The 21,819-nt window shown below is 52.8% G+C and overlaps 7 protein-coding genes across 7 annotated transcripts; 6 read left to right on the forward strand and 1 right to left on the reverse strand.

The window, feature by feature from the left end:
• Window positions 1–2,267: 2,267 nt before the first annotated feature.
• On the forward strand, window positions 2,268–2,804 carry BP01DRAFT_86324 (uncharacterized protein). The gene has a single exon (XM_025580179.1). It carries the CDS (start codon window positions 2,430–2,432, stop codon window positions 2,745–2,747), a length of 318 nt encoding a protein of 105 aa, XP_025430257.1. The 5' UTR covers window positions 2,268–2,429; the 3' UTR covers window positions 2,748–2,804.
• Window positions 2,805–3,235: 431 nt separating this feature from the next.
• On the forward strand, window positions 3,236–3,846 carry BP01DRAFT_86352 (uncharacterized protein). Its single transcript, XM_025580180.1, has one exon. It carries the CDS (start codon window positions 3,363–3,365, stop codon window positions 3,705–3,707), a length of 345 nt encoding a protein of 114 aa, XP_025430258.1. The 5' UTR covers window positions 3,236–3,362; the 3' UTR covers window positions 3,708–3,846.
• Window positions 3,847–12,941: 9,095 nt separating this feature from the next.
• On the forward strand, window positions 12,942–14,514 carry BP01DRAFT_357904 (C2H2-type zinc finger protein). The gene has a single exon (XM_025575302.1). It carries the CDS (start codon window positions 13,025–13,027, stop codon window positions 14,318–14,320), a length of 1,296 nt encoding a protein of 431 aa, XP_025430259.1. The 5' UTR covers window positions 12,942–13,024; the 3' UTR covers window positions 14,321–14,514.
• Window positions 14,515–16,054: 1,540 nt separating this feature from the next.
• On the forward strand, window positions 16,055–16,822 carry BP01DRAFT_299046 (uncharacterized protein; the record flags this gene model as incomplete). The annotated part of the gene is made up of 2 exons (XM_025571935.1): window positions 16,055–16,203; window positions 16,294–16,822. The coding sequence occupies 2 exons, from the start codon at window positions 16,055–16,057 to the stop codon at window positions 16,820–16,822; spliced, it is 678 nt and encodes a 225-aa protein (XP_025430260.1).
• Window positions 16,823–17,371: 549 nt separating this feature from the next.
• On the forward strand, window positions 17,372–17,929 carry BP01DRAFT_299100 (HIT family protein; the record flags this gene model as incomplete). The annotated part of the gene is made up of 1 exon (XM_025571939.1): window positions 17,372–17,929. The coding sequence occupies one exon, from the start codon at window positions 17,372–17,374 to the stop codon at window positions 17,927–17,929; it is 558 nt and encodes a 185-aa protein (XP_025430261.1).
• An 80-nt stretch (window positions 17,930–18,009) lies between these two features.
• On the reverse strand, window positions 18,010–19,211 carry BP01DRAFT_321727 (HD domain-containing protein). Its single transcript, XM_025572741.1, has 2 exons — window positions 18,863–19,211; window positions 18,010–18,803 (listed from the first exon to the last, which is right to left on the reverse strand). The coding sequence occupies exons 1-2, from the start codon at window positions 18,906–18,908 to the stop codon at window positions 18,178–18,180; spliced, it is 672 nt and encodes a 223-aa protein (XP_025430262.1). The 5' UTR covers window positions 18,909–19,211; the 3' UTR covers window positions 18,010–18,177.
• Window positions 19,192–21,271, forward strand: BP01DRAFT_392808 (uncharacterized protein). Its single transcript, XM_025578174.1, has 3 exons — window positions 19,192–19,397; window positions 19,444–19,687; window positions 19,742–21,271. Exons 2-3 carry the CDS (start codon window positions 19,457–19,459, stop codon window positions 21,260–21,262), a joined length of 1,752 nt encoding a protein of 583 aa, XP_025430263.1. The 5' UTR covers window positions 19,192–19,397; window positions 19,444–19,456; the 3' UTR covers window positions 21,263–21,271.
• The last annotated feature ends 548 nt before the right edge of the window (window positions 21,272–21,819 follow it).

Genomic DNA, 21,819 nt, shown 5'->3' on the forward strand with positions numbered 1-21,819 from the left:
AACCCCGGTCACGTGGGGTTTCAGAGAAAAAAAGGCTTATCTCAGCTGTCATCCCCTGTTTGTCTTATCTACTGGGGATTACTGGTTATCATTGGTGGTACGGAGAAGGGAGAGGGGTTATTTCCACCAATTGAGACGCGGTCGCATACCTTAATCGTATGGTCTGGAGGGTGAATCTATATTGATAGTGAGGAGAAAGGAATATTACCTTGTTGTACCTTACTATGTGGTCTGTAGTAGATAACTGGTGATACAGTAATCCGTACTCCGTACTCCGTAACCTAAGGCAAATACTGCTTCGAGTGAGAACCGAGCCTGGAGATCGGGTAACTACACGTAAACTCGCTTATCGAACTAGGAAAAGGAAAAGCAAAAGTGAAGATGAGGCGGAGGTGGGTTCTGTGCCTGGCTGGAGAATGGAAATGGATCCTCGGCAAGCAGGCAAGCAGAACCTGAAGATTTTTCTGTAGCGGCTCACCGCTACAGTCAAGATGACAACTCAAAAATGCAACATATGGTGTGTGTGGCAGATGATCGGTAATGAAGAGCAGGAAAATCGGGTGGGCAGAGCAGAATTTTTCCTTCCCCCTCCGTATTCCATACTCGCCGTTTCAAGCGTACAGTACTCCGTACAACTTCCCACCAATGTCCCCTTGGCGATCCCCAGTTTTGAAGATGGTAAACTAGGTACACCCCTAAACCCGACCACTGCCAGAAGTGTCAAATGAGCCTGACCAATAGAGCTCCTGCACTCGCATGGAAATTGGCCGAGGTGGAAATTGCCGAGAGAGGGAGCTCAGCTCGTTCCTGAACCCTGACCTGGCCACCAACACATCACGACATGATAAGAATAGTTCTATAATTTCCCGGAAGGGTAAGCCAGTCAAGCCACCACCGAACCTGGGCACTTGCACGGCAGACACAGCAGGTTCAACCAACCGGGATACCTTCTGCCGAAGACTGAGAGCTGGAGGCAACCGCCCAGTGAGGACGGCTCAGACCACCACGGGATCGGGATAGATTCGGCGTAGAGACAGAGTAGAGCAGGACTCGGGACGGACATCCCGATAACTAGCCGGAAGAAAAATTGCCTCAGACCGAGAGGCTAGGCTAGCCTAGAGAAGACGGCGGGGAGAGGGGAAAAAGTCAAACCATGGCCACTAACCGGGAGCAAAGTCAGCGAGCGAGCAAAGAGGAGGGGAGGGGGTGGAGGGGGAAGGGGGAAAGTCCCGGGGGGAGAAAAGACCCAACCAAGGCCAGAACAGGCTCCAACGACGATGTCTGCTTCACCGGAACACCCCTTGGGGATGCGAGCCCGTGTGCTGGCCAGAGACTGGAGAGGAAGGGAAAAGTCGGGTTAGGTAAGAAAATTTTCTCTCTTTCTCCGCATCAATTGCCCGCCCTGTTTGGAGAATTGGGACTCGCAAGCCCTCCCCCAGGAAAGGAACAATTGGTTCAAGGGTAGTAGAAAGCCCGGGATTCTCCCGACATCACCCGATACCTCTCACACACACACATACATACATCCTCCGTACACCAAAGTTTTCGGTCACCCTGCACACCGTCTCAATCTTGTGGTTGCAGAGTTTTACTCTGGGGTCTGAAAATTTTTTTTTCGTTCTTCCTCCCATCTTCCCTGCTCATCCCGTTTTGGGGATGTTTGTCGTGGAGTTGTCTAGCCTGGATCATTGTACTCAGTGGATGAGTTTTCGGGACTTGGATGATGACAACGTTGAACAGATCTTAGGTTTTGATCCGCCAGGCTCTAAATTCATTTTTAATTTTGCTCTGTGCTGATTATTGTTTCCTGCCGAATCACAGCATGTGGAAGACAGTACCCCGGCCTCGGCCCGGTACTACCTCAAACTACTAGTAATCAGATGGATGTCTGCCTCACGCAGACAGTTGAAACCCACATTGCCCTCCCACATTCCCTCCCACATACAGCCCGATGTGACCAAGGAGGTAATGATGGCGACAATGATCAAATCATGAGGTCGACAGCATTACCTCCTAGTAGTCACGGCCGGAAGCACGGGTTTGTAGCAGCTTATCAACCATTGACGTGGCCGGCAATCAGAGCTGAGCTGAGCTATTCAGCCTGAAATACTACGTTGCATCTACTCTACAGAGAGGGTATCTTACCTCTATAGTGCACACTCTATTTCATCGAGGAGACGATCGAAAAATCTCAATCCAGGAACCTTCCCCTCAATCCTCAAGTCCAAACCATCGGCGAGAGAACTATCTACCGACCCACGAGTCACAATGCCTCCAGACACGGGAGATTGTCATCTACTCCGTAGAAGGCCGCGCACTAGAAGGCGATTGCCCAATGAAGGGAATCCTTCATCGAATCTTTGCCCTAAGGCATCAGACTCTAGCAGAACTTAACAGTAGCTGCAAATCATTTTGCTTTTCATGACGCAATGCCGACTATCTTCCGTTCAAATGGCTCGCCCTCTCCTTCTCCCGGGTTCCCCACTCCTTCACCCCCTTTCCCCCTCTCCCTGCCTCGTCCATTCTCAGTCGGCTCGGCGTTGGTCCCTTCTTTTGTTTTTTTTTTTTTTTTTTTTTTTTTCTCTTTTCTTCCCTTTTTTTCTTTTTTTCCTTTTTTCTTTTTTTTACACGCACACAGTATTTTCTTTTCTAGGTTTTCTTCCCTCTTTCGGACGAGAGACTCGTACTCTCTGCCCCAGCCTCCCCCAAGTCTGCCCCAGCCAGCCCTTACAGTAGGAAAGACGTGAGAGGAGGGCAAGGACAAACTGGGGCCAAGAATAAAAAAAACTCGATTGAGAGGGAAAAGGTTCGGTGAATCCTCGTTGCCTTGGGGGTAAATTTCCCCTTTTGGGAGCCTTCTTCTACACCAGCTGTTTCGGTTGCACGAGTATTATTCGCTCAATTAGTGTTGTGAAGTACAATGTCAGCAAGTAAAGCCTCTGGGTTTGTTGTTTTCTACTACTACATCTTCGTCTATATGTAAACCAGATCCATTGTACTACCACCACCACACACACACACACACATGCCAGTGATTGCGTATTCGTATACTCATCATGTTATTTGTTTAGAATACTAAGGCAGATCGGGGATAATCCGATTAGTTAGCAGGATATCCGGAACAACCATAGATCGGACTCAATTTACACCCGCAGCTCAACTTCTAAAGGTGGGTTGGATGGGGTGGTTTATTTGAAGTAGGTACAGGAGCAGCAGCAACAGCACGGAGTACATGCGGCAGATGAGCAGCGCGCACCCACCCCCATTCTCCGTTCCCATGTCCCTCCTCAACATTCCCCTGCTAGCTCCTGAATTTTTCTGTTATGCTACACTATGTACTCCGTACACTACTACGAGAGTAAATGTCCTATACAGTATACACTGATCCTCAAACAGGAGGCCCTCCCCCCAGGGCCAGAACTGAGGGAGGACAGGGGGGGGGCCGGCCGCGGGGTGGGATGTTTGTTCGTCTGATTCTCAATCGCAATGTCTTTGTGGTAATGTACATAATCCAGCCGACATTGCGTGATAGAGGGGTCGGGGCTAGAGCGAGGCCATCATATACTCATTGCAGACTAGACAAGCCAGGCACCGGGAACTCCGGAGGGGAAAACCCCCAAAAACCTCATAGCTTCAACTCCAAGGGAGCTATGACTGGGACGGGGGGCGGAGGAAGTAGGAGGGGGAGGGGGAAAGATAGGGGATGAATGAGGATGAAAGACGGGGCGGGATACGGACTAGAGGGGTTTTGTACTGTAAATAGTTAAAATGAAAGAGGGGGCAATTAGCATGTGCCTGATGCCTATAACTACTACGCAGTAACTTAATTATACTGCTCATATTGACCAACCGGTATAGACATGAGGATCGGTGGGCAGATTGCCTTAGCACCTGAACTTGGTTCAATTCTTTAGGCACCGGCGGAGGGGAACAGAACTGAAGAAGATGGCATGACAAGGCACCCACGGCTCAAGCAAGGCCCTCATCTCTGCTTTCTCCTGTCCCTCCAAGCTTCGCTCACAGTGCACTAGTACCTCACTAAGGCAGATAGGCAACCCTTAGTCTGGCCCGTAGTGAGGACATGGACAGGACCACGTCCCCCTTCGCCGAGTCGATCCTCCTGAACTAAGAGCCATAGTACGAGACTACGAGTATCAAAGCGACCTCCAGGGTCCACCACCAGATGTTTACCATGTCTTACCAAACTCCCGTATAATTATAGATACGGGGATGGGAAGATTCCCCCATCGGGCACCGACCCGACCTTGACCTATAGTGATTCCAGTCAGATAGTTAGTTGCGATTTGCAAGAGTTGAACTTTTGAAAATGGTGCCCCTGACTTCAGCCGGACCTTCCGGCCCCCCCCCAATTCTTTCGGGCGACGTGTCATGGTGGCCGTTTTTGCCCTGCGCCTTCTTCCATAAGTCCTCTCCCCGCAGGTACTTATGAGAGTTAGGAGCACTAGTTAACCGGGCAAATGCTATGGAGAATTACACGTTGTGGGGATTTGCCCCTATTGACCGCCACACCGAGCCTCTAGAAAGAGGTCAATGATCTGACTAGAGGGGCAGAGAGTGAGGCATTGCGGGGTGGCCAGAGGACAAACCTCGGGGATATCGCTTCCACTCGAAGAAATGGGGATCCGTGATACACGTAGGCCAGAAGAGTGATGCGACGAAGACAAGGAAGGGGACTGGCATTTGGTGATGCTGTAAAATGCTTCTTCAGATCGCTTTGGGGCTGCGCAAGCGCGGCGCTTTTCCCTTTACACTCCCTTCACTGGCAAGGCTGGCAGAGGTCTGTGGGAGATGTCTGGCTGATGCTATCTGGTGCCTGATAATGAGTGAGACGGTGAGACCAAATGATCATTCCACATATCCACGCACGCTGACAGAGACTCTGAGACAGCCACGCAGTACCTGCTTGCCTGCGTGTCTGCCTGCGTGTCTGCCTTCCCCGGCAGTACAGCAGGTACTGTACGTACATACGTACTCCGTACTAAATATGAATGCGTCCGGGTTCCGGAAGCGCGGCCCCGCATAACCTGGGGGCAGCGGGCTGTGACGCCTGTGAATCGACGACATCACCGTGAGACGATTCCTTCACCCTGATTGGCCAAGATGCTTCCGTTCCAGAAGCATGTGGATCTTCGGATCGCGCCTTGCGGAGGGGCGCTTGCAATGTGCGTGGCTTTAACTACCCACAGGGACGTGGCGTTTGTGCCCGACCGCAGTCGGTTACAAACCATACCACTGCCGTTGTACAATACACATACCAGGCGATGCGGGTGGGTGGGTGTGTCTGGGCATGGAATCTTGTTGCACCGGATGAGTCTTCTGTTGAGTTCGACTGATAAGCACCGCTTGCGCATTACTGGTAGACCGGGGATGAGCAGTGCTCGCTTCTTCAACATCGCCCAGAATTGTGTCTTCTATGGCGAGTCTGATAGGACAGAGTATCTCCGTGATGCTATGTAACTCTAGACGAAGTTCTCTGGAGATTCCCCAGGTTTCATCCCCGCATATTGCTGCCAAGCAACGGGGGTCGCCACCGGCCAGGATCGGCCAAAAGATAGCAGCACCCTGGAGAGTAATCCGACAGAATCCTCTTGCGTAAAAGATTGGACTTCTCACGAGCGGTACGAGCGCACTCCGACAATCGACTGACTTATTGGCCGTTTTGGAGAAAATCAGGGATCATGGCAATTCCAAGATAGCACTGAGTAAGTTAACCCTGCTCGAAAGGCTGAGTAATCGGCCGCTTGGCAGTAAGTACCGAACAGGACACACAATGGGCAGAGCATTCGGATGTATCATGCGCACTTCCCCGGATTGCCAGATTCAGGCTATTTCAGTCATATTTTTAACATATTTGCCTCTGGCACGTCATATCTCATCACCGCCAGTTTGACCAGAGGTGATAGAATGGTATTGGATGGGAACCAGATAAGGAGAGCTTTTCTGTCATTGGTGGCGAATCGAAAAACTCTACTCACGTAGCTTGTGTCATAGCCTTTTTATTCGCTGGAATGCTGAAGCGAAAGAGCAGTGTAATGTACATCACCCGATATCAATCATTCGAATTGATAATGAAGTTGATTTACTATGACTGAGAGCGCGCTGTGGTTGGTTCTTAATGGTTGTTGAAGGTAGCGCAGGGTTTCACATGTGAAACGCCTCCCGCAAGGCAGAGACGGAGTCTCGAACTGTCCGTCCGCCTGTCTGTCTACTAGTTGTAGTCAGTGCATCCTGCAGAGATGTCTTTCTGCAGCCAATGCAGAATATTATTCCCCACCTCCAATCGTGATCTTTCTGCTCCTCGACCCATGTGATAGAAGGGCAATGGGCGGATCTTGCCGCGCGTCGGTACTGAGCAGAATCCAACACCATAAGATTGGGAAGCGAGGCGAATCAATGTAATTGTCCACTTGGGCTATACCCCAATCCAAGAAGGAGGATAATCATCTCTGTGAATGAACCAACGATAAGGATATGCGTGTGCGTTGGCGGATTGTCTTACTCGTCTTACTCCAGACAATATGAGTATGAACCCCACATTAAAAAGATTAGGCAACACGAAAAGCGACAGCGCGGCTAAGTTAGTCAAGGAGTCCATGGCTGCAGGCGCCATGTATACAATGCGCGTTGATTGGCCTGAAATGGACGCCCTTGTGCAACAAGTACACCCTATGCTTGACTCAGGATTACCTCAATTTCAACTGTGTGATCGGTGCGTGATAGATGACCTTGCCGCTGTTTCAGTTGTTTTGAAGTGTTGCCCTTTCGAGTCTACTAAAATGTGTTGAACTTGGTCTAAGTTGCCCAGTGCGCGACATCTGTCTGTTGTGATTAGGAACGATGGAGCCACAGTCGACGTCTTCCAAATCGAGCATGCAAAAGTCGAAAGCGGAGGCGCCGATAGCCAAATGGGGCCGTGGCACTGACAACAGAGCATAAACAGCCAGTCCTCTGAACTAAGCATGGCAATGATCGTCCACCACATTGCCTATAGTACTGTACCTACTCCGTCCCTTCCCTGTCTGGCTTTGCAACAGCGCTTGCCGCCGATAGTTACCGCAGCGATTGCATGACCACAGCACAAACTGTAGTTTCGCGAGACGCCAATCTGAGCCTTTCTACGCCCGCGACAGAAACGAGGCGTGCTTCTGCATGCTTTTTGGCCTGGGAGCGGGCCAGGATTGACCTGCAACTAAATGATTATTGTTCTGCGCTAGAAGAATGCTTCCGCTATTAACTCCATCGCATTAATGCGACATCGGGTCCTTCGAGCAGCTGGTTTCTTATCCGAGGGATGACCTTTTCCGGATAGAGAACCTACCGAATGCGAGTGTAGATCATATCCCGCGATGATCGCGGGGAAGATCTTCCGTCATTCGAGGATGTGCAAGTGGAGGGCTGGTGCCGGGCGCGACAAGATCATGGGGTCTGATCTTGCTTTTTGGTTTTCCTGATCGAGTATCTTGAAAATGATTTCATGCTGAGGAGTGGACTTGGATCTATGTGAAAACCTTACTGCACCGTCCACCATCTTCAGAAGGTTTATGTTGATGGAAAAGTATGATTAGTCATGGAAGGTCAGTGAGCTTTGCTAGAGCATACTCCGGTGTACAGGACAGCCCTATCTTTTGGGGCCAGTAATCCTGTTCTGTCTCACCAATGTCTAGTCGGCGAAATACGGAAATTCATTATCACAATGAGATGATGATTGACCATATGAGGAGGTGACTAGCAACTATTGATTGTGTGATTGACTAGGTAGTATGAACGATAAGCAGTTCTGCGACCAGTTGGGGGCGAGTTACGTAGTCCTGGCGCTGTACCTGCGTACCACCCTCCGGTTCTGCTCCCCCATTTGTTCCACCAACCCATGTTGGAGCCTGGAGAATAATCACTGGGGGTGGGGTGGGGTTTTTTTTGCTGATTGTCAGAGACTCACCGGGGGCCTCAGGTTGCATACTTCGCCCTATTTGGTGCCGTCCTTGTGGCCGGCAAAGCGCCGGCAATCGGCCCGGCATCAAGCCATTTCAGCCATGAAAGACGTTCAGCTGAGAATTTGCAGCTGATCTCATCTCACCCCCTCCAACTGTATGATGAGCAAGGACAAAGCAAGGAAATTTCCTCATGCCAAACGAGGCCGAGCAGATGACCGACACATTGCTAGAGCATTGATCTAGACTCTCCAAACTATAGCCCTGTGACCCCGTGTTCGAAACTCCAGCGATCTTGTAGAGGGTGTATAGTGTATATATCGGACTGTACTTTTGCTGTCTTATCGCACGGATTTCACTCGTGATTTACCCTTACATTACTGCCCTGGTCTGAGCAAAATTCTTCCGGGTCGCCATTCCTTCCTCTCTAGGCGGATAAACCTTCAGGTCGTGGGGGTGGGTTCCAGATCACAGACCAGCCGAGTTTATCCTATCAGAGCTGGGGGAACCGCCACGATATCAACCGCGGGGTGGTTTTCTCCGTCGGCTCTACCGGCCACCCCCCTGCCCTTGCCCTTGCCCTATCTCTGTCTTGCCATACTTGCAATAAAGCCATTCTGCTTCGAGGCAAGCTATACATGTGACTCGGGAGGTCGTTGGAGCCTGTTCGAAGATCTGAGTTTACGTGCAATGCACTCTGTATTCAGTTGTTATTATCATTGAGGTGACAACGGAGCTTTGAAAGGTGTTATCAGGACCCATTTTATCTATTCAGCAGTGTGACTGTGATATTTTTTTTTCAGTGGACCTGATTGGGGTCGAACAGCCCCCATGTCTCTCCCCGGACCCCTCGGGGTTGGGGCTATCTGCGATCTACAGAATTGCCCAGACGGCTCGATGCATGGATGTGTTCCGATTTCCCGGATATTCATGCTAATTACATATCGTGCTGTTTGAGTTTTTTCAGTCGCCGTGAGCATAAGTATTCCGTTTTGACCTTGTGGTTGCGTTTGCCCGCTTTCTTATCGTAACTTGTATCCATGACCTTAGTCCAGTGCATTCCTTGCCCAGCAATGCGCACACTCCCAGGGGCCCTTGCGTCCGAATGAATACACACGGATATGAATGCAATCAGTCCGCCGGTAATTGCGTCAACAAGCATGATGATAAGATCAACCGCTGTCCAGTGACATGTGATCGTCTATGATTTGATTACTTTCCAGCTTCATATACGGAGTAAAAGCATGATACAATGCGCCGAGTGGTTCGTGGTTGGTTTAGTCATGGCTGGCTGGAGTTGCCGAAATCCGTATCTTACTTTATCCCTTCCAGGTCTCATTATCCATTCCAATCGTCTAGTAGCATCATGCGACAATCAGGCAATATCATTAGTCAAGCTCTCGATGGTGGTGGGCTTCTTAGACGCCTATTTACTCGCTCCTCTCAGCAAGCAGTGTTCCCGCACGGGGATTTCCCTTCTGAGAAAAGCCCCTCTCCCCGGCCTTCTCCTCCCAACCCCCTTCGTTCGTCCCCCCGGGGAAATTCACTCCGTCCACGGCGGACAGAGCTTTAGAGATTAGCAGTGGCCTGAGACCGGGGGATAATCAAATGCGGATTTCAATTTCCGGACTTTATTCTATTCGCAGTAGTCTGCGCGTCGGATCAACCATTAGTTCGGTCGCCTTTTGGCTCCCTAAGTCACCTTCCCCCTGTCAATATCACCGCTGGAAAGACGCCTGGCCCTGATGAAACGATGCAGGGTCCCCTCCGATGCGGTGGGAATAGTAAGCGCTAGGCCAGGGGGTTGGTGGTGAGAGGAATAAATTCCGGCTACCTGGGGGAATGCGTGCGTCACAAACTGGTGAATCGCACATGGGAAGCTTGACAGTCGGTTAATTAGGAAGAGATCCCATTGATGGTCGTCCTTATCTGGGGGAATACATGAATAGCAGAGTATGATGTGCTATTGCGAGTGGGCGCCGACCACATGATTTAGCGCATACCTGGCGGTGCACCACTCACGTAGCCATCATGCCAGCCTGCCAGCCTAGTCTGGACGCCTTGAGCACCAAGCGACTCAAGCGAACATCAGAGAAAGAACGCAGGCTGAGTTTACCCCGTATTCTATAGTTAATCCAATCTACACTGTCAGTTTAAATCCGGGGACAGCTGAGCTGGGGGATGTATTTCGCCTCATCCCGTGTCTGTTCTGACTCAGATGGGAGGGAAAAGGCTGAGGCAGAGCCATGGTTGATGTCTGATGCAATGCTATTCATTTTTGATTTTCCCCCACAATGAATGCCGACGGATGGCTGTTTTCTTCCTCTTCGTCGTCGTCGCCGCCGCCATTTTACCCGCATGGCGTGTCATCCCGGCTCTTTTTCGTGTCCGCCAGTTCGCCCTGTGGCTGCCGTCGCCAACAATCCAACAGCCTCATCAAGAACTTCCTTTCCACCCTCGCCCCCCTCACCGGTGATGATGTTGTCGTCAGTGATGATGATGATGAGGAGGAGGATGATGATGATGATGTATTGAAACTCGCCCATCGTATGACTTTTTGACTCGGGGTACCGCTCTGCCTTACCCCAGCCCTTTTCGACATGATCACCGCTTCCGTCACAGAGAGATGTCATTGGGAAACTTTCATTCGACCCCAGACCGTTCCCTCTGCTTGGCTATAGAACTTATCTTAGATTCCCTGTATCCAACCCTCGCCTGAAAGACGGTCGATCAGCTGGTCTAGGCTGGGCCGTCCTGAAGATCTGTCGAACAATCTTTTTTTCTATTTCTATTTTCCCTGTTCTTTTTGATTTTTTTCCTTTCTGCTTTCTCCTTCTCTCCCCGGCTATGCCCCGGGACTAGTTTGGGGAAAAGAAGGGTTTGGCCCAAAACCCAAAATACAAAGCAAAATCCCAAAAAAAGAAACTCCTGTAGTCAACAAATAACATCCACGCCCATCAAGACAGGCAAAGAACGGAGTATTTACTGGATGATCCCCCTTCGCAGCGCCAATCACCTCATCTTTTCATCATCTAACAACTTGGAACTCTTCGTCACCGTAGGATGGCATCATCTGGGGGGCGGAGGACCCCGGGGGGGGGGGGGGGGGATAGTCGTCTGGGGCAGGGCGGCGAGTTTGGGAAACTGATTGGGGATCATCTACTCGAGTACGTTCTTCTGACCGTATCACGCACAGCTGCTTGAGTTCCAACACAGCATCACACCCTTCTAGAAGTCTATATCATGGTGGGCGATAAGGGGGTGGGAAGCACCCACCTTTCTAAGTATCTCAATAGTAGGTAGCTATCACATGGAAGGGAAAAATGTTGGCTGAATAGCTACCCATCATTGTGTGCATTATTCGACTTTGCGGGGACACAATCACGCAATTGACCTCTCCTTTGATCACCACCTGGACTCATTGCCCCGGATGATGGAGAGGAAGACTGAAAGAGAGGTTAAGAGGGCGAGGATGAGGGTATCTGAGATGGAGAGAGGGGCCGTACTCTCTCTTTCTTTCTCTCTCTCTCTCTCTCTCCGCCCCCCCTTGTACAACAAGAATATCTTATCATAGTCTCGTTTACTTCCCCAGAGGTCATCCGCGATAGCCGGTTTATGACTGTATCTTGAGCAGTGTGTGGTGTGGGTGCAGAGCTGAGTGAGGGTTACCTTTACATTTACCATACAGACAGTCGACAACACCCGACAATACCGGACACGCACTTCTCCAGGCCACACAGCCACTTCTGCAGTTCCAGTTTCTACTCCGTAATCTCTATCGACTCTAGGCTGTGTCCCACATTCTTTTTCTACTTTTCTCTTCGTTTCTTACTCACCTTTTCTTACTTACTCTTTTCGTCTCCCCAGCTGTTCTGAGCGTCCCCTTTCCCGGTTGGTCATAGTGGATATTTTTTTTTCTCTAACACACCGTGCGTGGTCCGGAAACTAGACAACGGAAGAACGCCCGCGATAGGCAACATATGGTAGACTGCTCGAGGAACTATGTAGTGGTTGATAGACAATAGGAAAAGAAACACCTATTCATGGCACTGAAACAGGCAGGAAGACAGATCAAAGACCATCACACCGAGTTACTATTCGTTCGATATGCAAAGATCCAAACTGAAACAGGTGTCCCATCAGGGTGGTAGAGTGACCGGTTGAATGCTCTAAAGGACAGAAGCCGATCAGGTTTGGCCGGCGAGCACGTTCTTATTTCCCTTTTCATTCAACTACTAGTCTCCAGAGCCTGCTTTTTTTTTTTTTGCCCCCCCGATATTTATCCCCACACAATCTTTTCCTTTTTTTTTTTTTCTTTCTTTTTTTCTTTTCCTTTTTGATTATTTTTTTTACATTTTTTTTTCTTTGCCCTTTTTTTTCACTCTTACCCATTCTTCCCCTTCTTGTCCTCCGATTCCGATAAACCCACCCCTCTACGACACACTCTCTCCCTTCCCTCCTCCCCTCCCCCGAGCTCCGTTTCTTTCTTCTTCCCCTCCATTCCTCCTTCTCACTCTTCCCGATTCTCCTTTCTTATATCACCTTCTCCCCAGATCCCTTTCTCCAGATTTCTGCCTCTTTCCCCCCTTCTTTGAGACTCATCATTCAGCTCTCGCCTCTTTCGGCTCGCTATACATCACCGGGGTGCATTTCCGAACCCGGTCTACCACCACACCATCATTGTCACCACTCATCACTCTCCACATCTTCACCCACCACCACCACCACCACCACCACCACATTCCGTACCCCTGCCATTGCAGTACGATCACTCCATCTAGAAGCGTCCTGAGTAGGATTAGTACACGCTTATCAAAGATTGTACCTACTTGTCGCCCTGTCGCGTCACAAGGACTGGATCATTCCTTGCGACTTTTCACTACTCAGCTGTTTCTTGGCAACACTAGGCCTGGGAGGTGATCGACTCGCCGATATAAGCTCCTTGTTCCCCCCCGCCCCCCTGGTTGCGACACACGGCATATCGTCTCGGCTCCTCATCCCTTCCGCACGGGTCTCCAAATTCCGGCCCTGTCCTACAGCTTACTACTTTCTCTCTGTCTTAAGACAAGCTTCACATGCCGCCATCAGCGTCTTCCGTGGATTTCTCCAATCTGCTCAATCCTCAGAGCACCGCGACTGATTCTACTCCATCTTCGCCTGCCACTCCGGTAGATAGCTCCAAGGGACCTTCTACCCCCTCCAGCACTCAGTCAACATCCACGATGGCTTCGTCTGTGAGTCTTCTGCCTCCGTTGATGAAGGGTAGCCGTCCTGCGACCGAAGAGGTGCGCCAAGATCTGCCGCGGCCGTACAAGTGCCCTCTTTGTGACCGTGCCTTCCACCGTCTGGAGCACCAGACGAGACATATCCGCACCCACACGGGCGAAAAGCCCCATGCGTGCCAGTTTCCGGGCTGCACCAAGCGTTTCAGTCGCTCCGATGAACTGACGCGCCACTCGCGAATCCACAACAACCCAAACTCGAGGCGCAGTAACAAGGCTCAGCACCTCGCTGCGGCTGCGGCGGCCGCGGCCGGTCAGGACAATGCGATGCCCAACAATGCAGGGGCCCTGATGCCCCCTCCCAGCAAGCCTATGACTCGTTCTGCGCCTGTCTCGCAAGTTGGCTCTCCCGACGTCTCCCCGCCTCACTCCTTCTCCAACTATGCCAACCACATGCGCTCCAATTTGGGGCCCTACGCCCGCAACACTGAGCGCGCCTCCTCTGGCATGGACATCAACCTCCTTGCCACGGCTGCCTCGCAGGTGGAGCGGGACGACCACTTCAGCTTCCATGCCGGACCTCGCAACCACCACCTGTTCAGCAGCTCGCGCCACCACGGCAGCGGTCGTTTGCCCTCCCTTTCGGCTTACGCGATCTCGCACAACATGAGCCGGTCGCACTCGCATGAAGAGGACGATAGCTATTCGCATCGTGTCAAGCGGTCCAGGCCCAACTCACCCAACTCCACTGCCCCCTCTTCGCCCACCTTTTCGCACGACTCCCTCTCGCCTACCCCTGACCACACTCCCTTGGCCACTCCGGCTCACTCGCCGCGGCTGCGACCATTGGGCTCGAGCGACTTGCACCTCCCGTCGATTCGTCACTTGTCGCTTCACCACACGCCTGCACTCGCTCCAATGGAGCCACAACCGGAAGGTCCCGCCTACTACAGCCCCAGCCAAAGTCATGGGCCGAGCATCACGGACATCATGTCCAAACCGGATGGAACGCAGCGCAAGCTTCCCGTTCCACAGGTACCGAAAGTGGCCGTCCAGGACATGTTGAATCCGGGCAGCGGGTTCTCCTCGGTCACCTCGTCCACCGCGAATTCTGTTGCGGGCGGGGATCTTCTGGATCGTGCCTTCTAGGGCGTGGTTTGTAAGATTGATTTCCCAAAAGCATTATATCTTCATGCGTGCTACGACCGAATAGACTTGTGCATTTACAAAGGTTCATGGGCATCATCGGTGTCGGTTGGGTGATTTTCTTTTTTTGACTGTTTGGTTTTTTTTTTTTTATTTTTTTTTTCTACATTTCGTTGTACTCTTTTTGCGAGGCGTCACTACCAATAGATGGATGGGATCTTGTGAATTGTTGTCCTGAAGTCTGGGTTTCCTCTGCCTTTCGGAACCTCTCCTATCTGTTATCATCAAACATAACCGGCGAATCCCGCTTTTTTTTATTTTCGATTCTCATGGGTTTTACATCTGGTGTGTCTAGACATGGCTTGATCCATTTTCCTTTCGATTGTTACTATAGACCTCGAGCAGGACGAGAGGATTACAATATTATACATTACCTTAATTGGAACTACACAAACTGGGCCTACTTGGTAGGATTCTATCTTTTTCTGTAGACTTGTGATTCCATCCGGCAGAGAACATAGAACCTAGAAGATGAGGAATGAAAGGGCTGGCCCGTGTCAGTGGGTAGAGGATGCCGACGGGGGCGAGCTGGGGAGGGGGGGGGGGAAGGCTGATTGGCGACTTCAATAGGAGATGTACCTGAAGGTTGGCAGTGGTGGTGAGAGAGGTCCACATCAGTTCAGCTGCTAGAGATATGCGCTCGAGCTGGGATTGGCCCCTGCCAGACTCACCAAGGTATGTATGGGCCGGCATCGTCCGATAGTGAATCAGGGAAGTAGATGATTAGCAGTTGAGCTACCCAGTACCTCATACCTAGTATCTCATAGCTCGTCCCTCGTACCTAGTACCTACTAGGAGAAGGGGTAGGTTACTATTGACAAGATGCTGATGATGCAATCTAGTCCACCCCTCAGTCAGTCGATTCTTCACCGGGAACCCTCATACATGCATGCCCCGGAGCACACTGCCCCAGGACCCAGACAGAAAGAAGCCAACCTTATGGTGCTGTTGATTCAGTTGTGGCACTCCTGCCCCCCGTGGTGGCTTGTCTCCAGTACTGCCCTGTACAGTATACAAATTGTCCTGCACCTGACATGGACTCAACTCAGTGTCGTGGTGTGGTCCTTCTAGAATCCCGGACGCTGACTGGACCCCCGCTTTTCCTGCCGAACAGAGCAGAGCAGAGAGCAATGCCCAAACTTGTTGAATATCTTGAGCCATAGCATAGCCATGCGGCGACATTCAACTCACTCAGATCGGTGTGGATAGCGGAGATCTCTGAGTCTGATGAAGGTAAATGCTTTCGAGTTTTGGTTTCTTGCTTCCCTTACCTGGCAGTCTACGCTCCTTTTTGGTCTGGAGATTTGGTCGCGACTCCGACCCCGACCCCGCTTAGGCGGCGGGACGGCCAGGACACTAAGTATGATATTATATGGCCTGGCATCTATGATCGTTTCCCCAGATTCTGTAGGATTTGACTTGTGGTTCCTTGAACATAAGGTGACCATGTATGAACAGGATTGCTTTTCTACCTTTGGTCTAATAGCATAGGCTCGCAGCAGTTGAATCTGTTCTGTTCTCGAGTGCTTTAAGCCTGCGCAAGTCGGTTCGGTTCGATGGTGATCGTGATTCCCGACGGGCTGTACAGTGCAGTGAATGAGCATCAGGCGAAGTCCACAACCAAGCATCCCGAACCCACTTTGATCGAGTTAAGAACCACGAAAAAGAAAAGCAAATATGTCGATCGTCGCCCCATCCCTCCTCGACGACACCCCCTCCTCATCCTCGTCCGACAACACCTCGCTCGACACGCGGTGGGCAGAAAGTCAGACTGCGCCGCTGCTGCTTGAAGATGACGGCACGGGGGCCCTTGTCCTTCCTGCTGGGTATGATCAGGACGATCCTTACCCTTACAGGGATCACCAGGACGACCCTTATGGGAATCCGCCCGCCTACGATCAGGAATCCCCTTATAGGAACAGTCGGCGCTACCCCTACCTCTGCCTCTTCCACATCCTAGACTGCCACCTCGCATTCGACAATGCAGCCGACTGGCGCACCCACATCGCAAGCCACTTCCGGACGCACCCGCCGCCTAAGACGGCACGGTGTCCATTGTGTCCTGGTGTGAGATTTGGGCAGGACGACGCAGCAGCAGCAGCAGCAACAGCCCCAGCAACAGAATCAGCAGCAACTCCCTCAGCCTGGGACGCAATGCTCTCCCACGTCGAGGCCGCGCACTACCAACAAGGCCAGACGCTGGCGGGGAGCCGGCCGGACTTCGGGTTGATGCAGTACCTGTACGGGCTGCGGGTCATCAGCGCGGAGCAGTTCAAGGCGGTGCAGCTGCCGCCGGCGGCGTCGAGCCCGGCGTATCGGCCGGGGCAGGAGGCGGTGCGGGCGGTGGTGGGGTCGGCGGACGAGCCTTATTGCGCGGTGTATAGTCGGAGGAGGGAGGAGAGGGTCCGAAGGGTCAGGGGGTTGTCTCTGGGGGTATCTATATAGGGTGGAATTGGCTTGGGAGGTGAAGGGAGGGGGTCCGGGTTTGGAGATCTCAGCCGGATATTCATTTAGTTATAGGGTTGAGTGTAGCTGGGAAGCTGAAAGAAAAGGGGGGTCCGGGGGTTCTCCCCCGGAATAGTTTGCGAAAGTGCTGAGCTAGCTGTCATTCAGAGAGAAAGACAAGTCACTTTAACTAATTAATGAATGTGTTAAATACCGGTGGTTACTTGTAGTGAGAGGAAACTAGTACTGTAGTCAACAAACGCACTAACTCCGTCTAAGTCCGAGGCGGAGAATGTTCGTAGACGTTCAGCCAACTATGACGATCAGTGTCTCCACCAACAACAAACCTTCCATACTGTGTACCATTCATTCATCCTCAATCCACATCTCTGCAGAAAAGCACAACCCACAAATCAAATCAACACACAATAACAGTCACCACCACCGATGCCAACGCACCCCCCAACCCTCACGAAACCGCACTCCCCCTCCTCCACCACCTCCTCCACCCCGCTTCCCACAGAGTCCGAATCCACCACGAAAATGTCCATGCAATCCCTCATCCTGAAATCCGCCCCCATCCACTTCGGCCCCTTCACGGTGACCACGCAAGTCTTCCACCTCACGCCGCACAGCTTCGCGCTGGTGAACCTGAAACCGATCCTGCCGGGCCACGTGCTGGTCTCGCCGCGGCGCGTCGTGCCCCGCATCGCCGACCTGACGCCGACCGAGACCTCAGATCTGTTCCTGACGGTGCGCCGGGTCGCCCGCATGGTGGAGCGCGTGTACGGCGCCTCCAGTCTGAACATCGCCGTGCAGGATGGGGTGGATGCCGGCCAGAGTGTGCCGCATGTGCACGCGCATGTGATTCCGCGGAGACACCAGGATCTGGAGGAGAAGGGGGGCACGGATGCGGTTTATGGGCTGTTGGAAGGGGAGGAGGGGGATATGGGGAGGATTCTGTCGGAGGATGCTGAGAAGAGGGGGAGGGGGAGGAGGAAGTTCCCGCGGGTGGATGATGCGGAGAGGAAACCGAGGGGGTTGGAGGAGATGGAGGAGGAGGCGAGGGTTTTGATGACGGAGATGGAGAAGGAGCCTATTGATTGAATAGGATTGTGTAATTAGTGGATTGTACTAAGTATATGTGTGGTAGAGATAGAGAGGTTGTATTAAGAGCTGCAGTGTTTGAAAGTAACTGTCATGCGGATTTCTCATTCATGCTAAAAATTCTATAATAATCGAATCGAATCGAACCTCTATCCGTTAATGTCCCCATAAGTGAAACGCCTCGAAACAACGCCGGATATGTCATTGAGTGAACCACGCCGACTTCAAACAGCCTCGGTCTGCTGCTGCTACTGCTGCTGCTGCTGCTGCTTCTTCCAAAATGCCTCCCGCTCTTGCATCACCGTCGCCGCCCACTCCTTCACCTCCGGCAACTGAATCCGCCCCGCCACATGGCAGAACTCGGTCAGATCCACCCCGTTGGCCCGCTCGTACTCGACCATCTGCAGCAGCAGCTCCATCTTGTCGACGTCGTGCACGAACCGCGCCTCCAGCGTCTCGTTGGCCTCGTACTCGTGGAACACCTCCAGGATCCCCTCACCAGCCATCAGCCCGCCCGGCGCCGCCCCCAGCAGCGTCTTCGCGATGTAGTCCATCACCTCCGCCTCGCGCCGCGCCTTCTCCGTCTTGTCCACCTTGTCCACCGGCGTGATGTCGCCCACCAGCGACTCCGCCATGTCGTGCACCAGCGCCATCTTCATGCAGTGTGCCAGGTTCAGCTGCGCCGCCAGCGCCGGCGGCGCCAGCATCGTCATGATCGACATCCGATACATGTGGTCCGAAATTGACTCGCCCGCGTTGATCCCGAAGCGCCGCCAGCCCTCGCGCTTGGTGGTCTTGAGGCGTTCGAGGAGGTGGAAGAAGGGGATCGGGGTGGCGGCGTTTTCTTCAGGCGGGTGGGGGAGGGTGGATAGAACTGTTGTTGGGTCAATTGTGAACGTGGTGAAGCGGGTCTTTTGGAAGTAGGTTACGTACCGGACTGGGTGGTCCAGAGGGCGTTGGAGGGGGTTTCGGAGCCCATTTTGACACAAGGGGATATGTGAGCTGGATGAAGGATGTACAGGGAGGGAGGGGGGCAGCTCGGAGTGTCGCTTGTCTAAGACACACAGGAGAAGAGAAGATGCAGGATGGAAGTGGGGAAGAAGAGAGAAGAATCGGATCTTGAAGAAAGATCAAACGCGGGGGAGAAAAAGCGGTGTTTGCCTGATTTGCCTGATTGGATCTGGCCCCCCGCCGGGTGGTTGTTGGCCCATCGGGGAGGAGAGGCTGGAGACGGATTCATTCAAGTGAACTCTCCTGTATTCCACTTCAGTGAGAATGTTTCTCTCCTTGGACCAGCTGTGTTTGTCCTCACAGCACCTGCAGGCCATCTCGACAGCTGGACAGGTCTGACCGCGAGGTCACCTGCCAAGACACCCCATTGCTTCTTTGGGCGCTTGGTTGACGCCTCATATTTCTCCCGGCTGTGCTCCGACCATCTCTCCGCTTCACCTGCTCTACCGGCTGTTTGGTACGTTGCTGTCTTCTAATGCTCGCACTGAGTACTCACGGTCTAGAGGAAGGAACAACATGCAAGCCCGAACCCCCCGTCCAAAGCCCCCGAATTGGACGCCGCCGCCTCCCCTCCTCGTGTTTGTCCGCAACCTCCGGCTGCTTCAACTGGATGCTCACCGTGACTGGCCCAACATCACCCTCCAATCGCTAGCCGATACCTCGCAGAATCAGCGCCAACGCCTCAAGGCGGTCGAATGGGCTCTCTACCACCTCGTCACCATTTGGGACCCGGACACTGCACGCGAAGTATGTTGTAACAGCGCCAACATGGCCGCTGATGGCCCGCTGATCGAGGTCTAGAAACTCCGTCCCTTCTTCCCTCCGCTCGAACCGCTGCAGTCCGTCAATCTACGCGCCGCATTGTTTCGCGTACTGTCCGAGTTGAAAAAGCAAGGCGATCTGGGCAGGGAGATTATCCTTCGAAAGTCAATGCTCGATGACTGCAGAGGCGAGAAATGCGACGAGCTCCTTGCGGTCTTCTCCACGGCCGTCCTGCGCAAATCGCTGGCTGCCTCATCAGATCCCCGGCTTCAGAATGTTTCGATCAATCTGTCACTGGCCCAGGGTCTTACCGTCGAGGAGTATCAACTGTTGCTTCCGCTGATCATCGCACATCGGGTCTCCCTCAACCAGATCGAAACCGACTACGACCGAGCAAGAGAGACTCAGGCGAAGTTTTCGGAGCTGCTGGACCTCAAGCGGCGACAGCTGGCTGAGCGATCTACGGAACAGCCGCCATCAATACCTGACGATGATGTTGACATTGATGCGTTGGCTAGCGAGCTCCGAGCCAGCTGGCGTGGCCGTGAGCAATGGATCGACACACTGCTACATTCGGGTGCACAGAGCTCTAAGGATGCATTCCTGGATCAGTCCTTTGAGTCAGCCTGGGCGAAAGCAAAGGAGTCGAGCGTCGACGATCTTACCGCGGACACTACCCCGGATCTACTAGTAGACTTGGAGTCGCGGGTCGTTCGTCAGCGCGCCCGCGTGCAGCACTGGCGTCAATACAGCGCTGGTATGCAAAAGCATAATCGCATCGACTCGACGGCCTCTGAAACGACGCAGACGCCGCTGATGTTTAACGATCATCAAACCCTTACTGTCGCGAGCATCTCCCGAGCCGTGCGACAGCCTGTCGAACGGGCTTCCCTGAAAGCCGAGGACCGGGCCCTGCTGTTCTCCATGACAGAGGCCATTGCGCGCATCAATGGGCGGCCTGCCACGCACCGTCGCCAGGTTAGCGAATCGAGACCACCCCGCGACTTGCCTGTCATCGTGCCCTCTGCGCCAGAAAGCAGCATACCGTCGCCCGTCGTAGAGCCGGCCCAATCGGCCCAACCGGCCCCGGCGAAGAAGGAGAACATCCCACTCCAGCAGCTTGAAGACGAAAAAAGCGCGACTCTAGAAAAAGACCCCGAGCTCGAAACAGCTAGAAGCAACAGGTCCACCCTCGTTGAACGAACCCGCAAGTCCATGTCGCTCGTCCCACCCCCTCCGCAGCCCAATCCTCGGGACAGGGTCCGCTCACATCGACCCAGACCTTCGTTTCCTGTTAATCAGTTCGAGACGCCGCGCAAACAACCCTCGCCGAGCCGGGCCTCCACCCCACGCGACAAGCTGTTTGACGAGGAAGCCGACTATGCCAGCGTGTTCAAGTCCCGGCCGCGCGTCGCGCACAGCCCTATCGCGTCGCCGGCGGTACATATCAGTCCTATCGGAGATTTCGACCTGGACGGACCCGGTGATGGAGATGTTGATGTGGATGAGATGGGCGGAGGATACCCCGATCGGCCGCCGTTGTTCTCGAGACGAAGATGATGATCATGCGTGATAGATGTACGACGCCATGCTTATGTCGATAATATGCACCTTATACCCATTATAGTAAAGCCCAAAGCATACACCATTAATTAAATTCTGTTCAGCCTTTACACCATACATCCTTTGCCTTGTACTCTCTACATGATCCAACCAAACGCCTCTAATGAATAAGCAATGAACCGGCAAGTTGAAGGGGGGTGGGCAGCTCATCCTCTGCCTCTCCCTTTACTTCTCCCTCTCCCTCTGCCTGATCCCTCTCCTCCACCTCCCTCCCCGCGTGTCCGCCTCCGTGTAGCCGGCGGTTTATACTCCGCCACAAATTCCTCGTCTTCTGTATCGGGAATCTCCTCCGGCGGAGAAGACAACGAGTCCGAATCGGATGAGGAGCTGAGCGAGATGGCGTCCTCTTGGTATCTGCCTCTGCGAATGCTCGCCCTTTTGTGGCTGGGTGCATCGGCGGTATCGGCGGCATCATTGGTAGCACCGGTAGCACTGGCGTGAGCATCAGTATCGGATTCAGTATCAGCATCACTGTCTACCATGGCAGGAGGCGA

Source organism: Aspergillus saccharolyticus (genome assembly GCF_003184585.1).
Source record: "Aspergillus saccharolyticus JOP 1030-1 unplaced genomic scaffold BP01scaffold_21, whole genome shotgun sequence".
Lineage (NCBI taxonomy): Eukaryota > Fungi > Ascomycota > Eurotiomycetes > Eurotiales > Aspergillaceae > Aspergillus > Aspergillus saccharolyticus.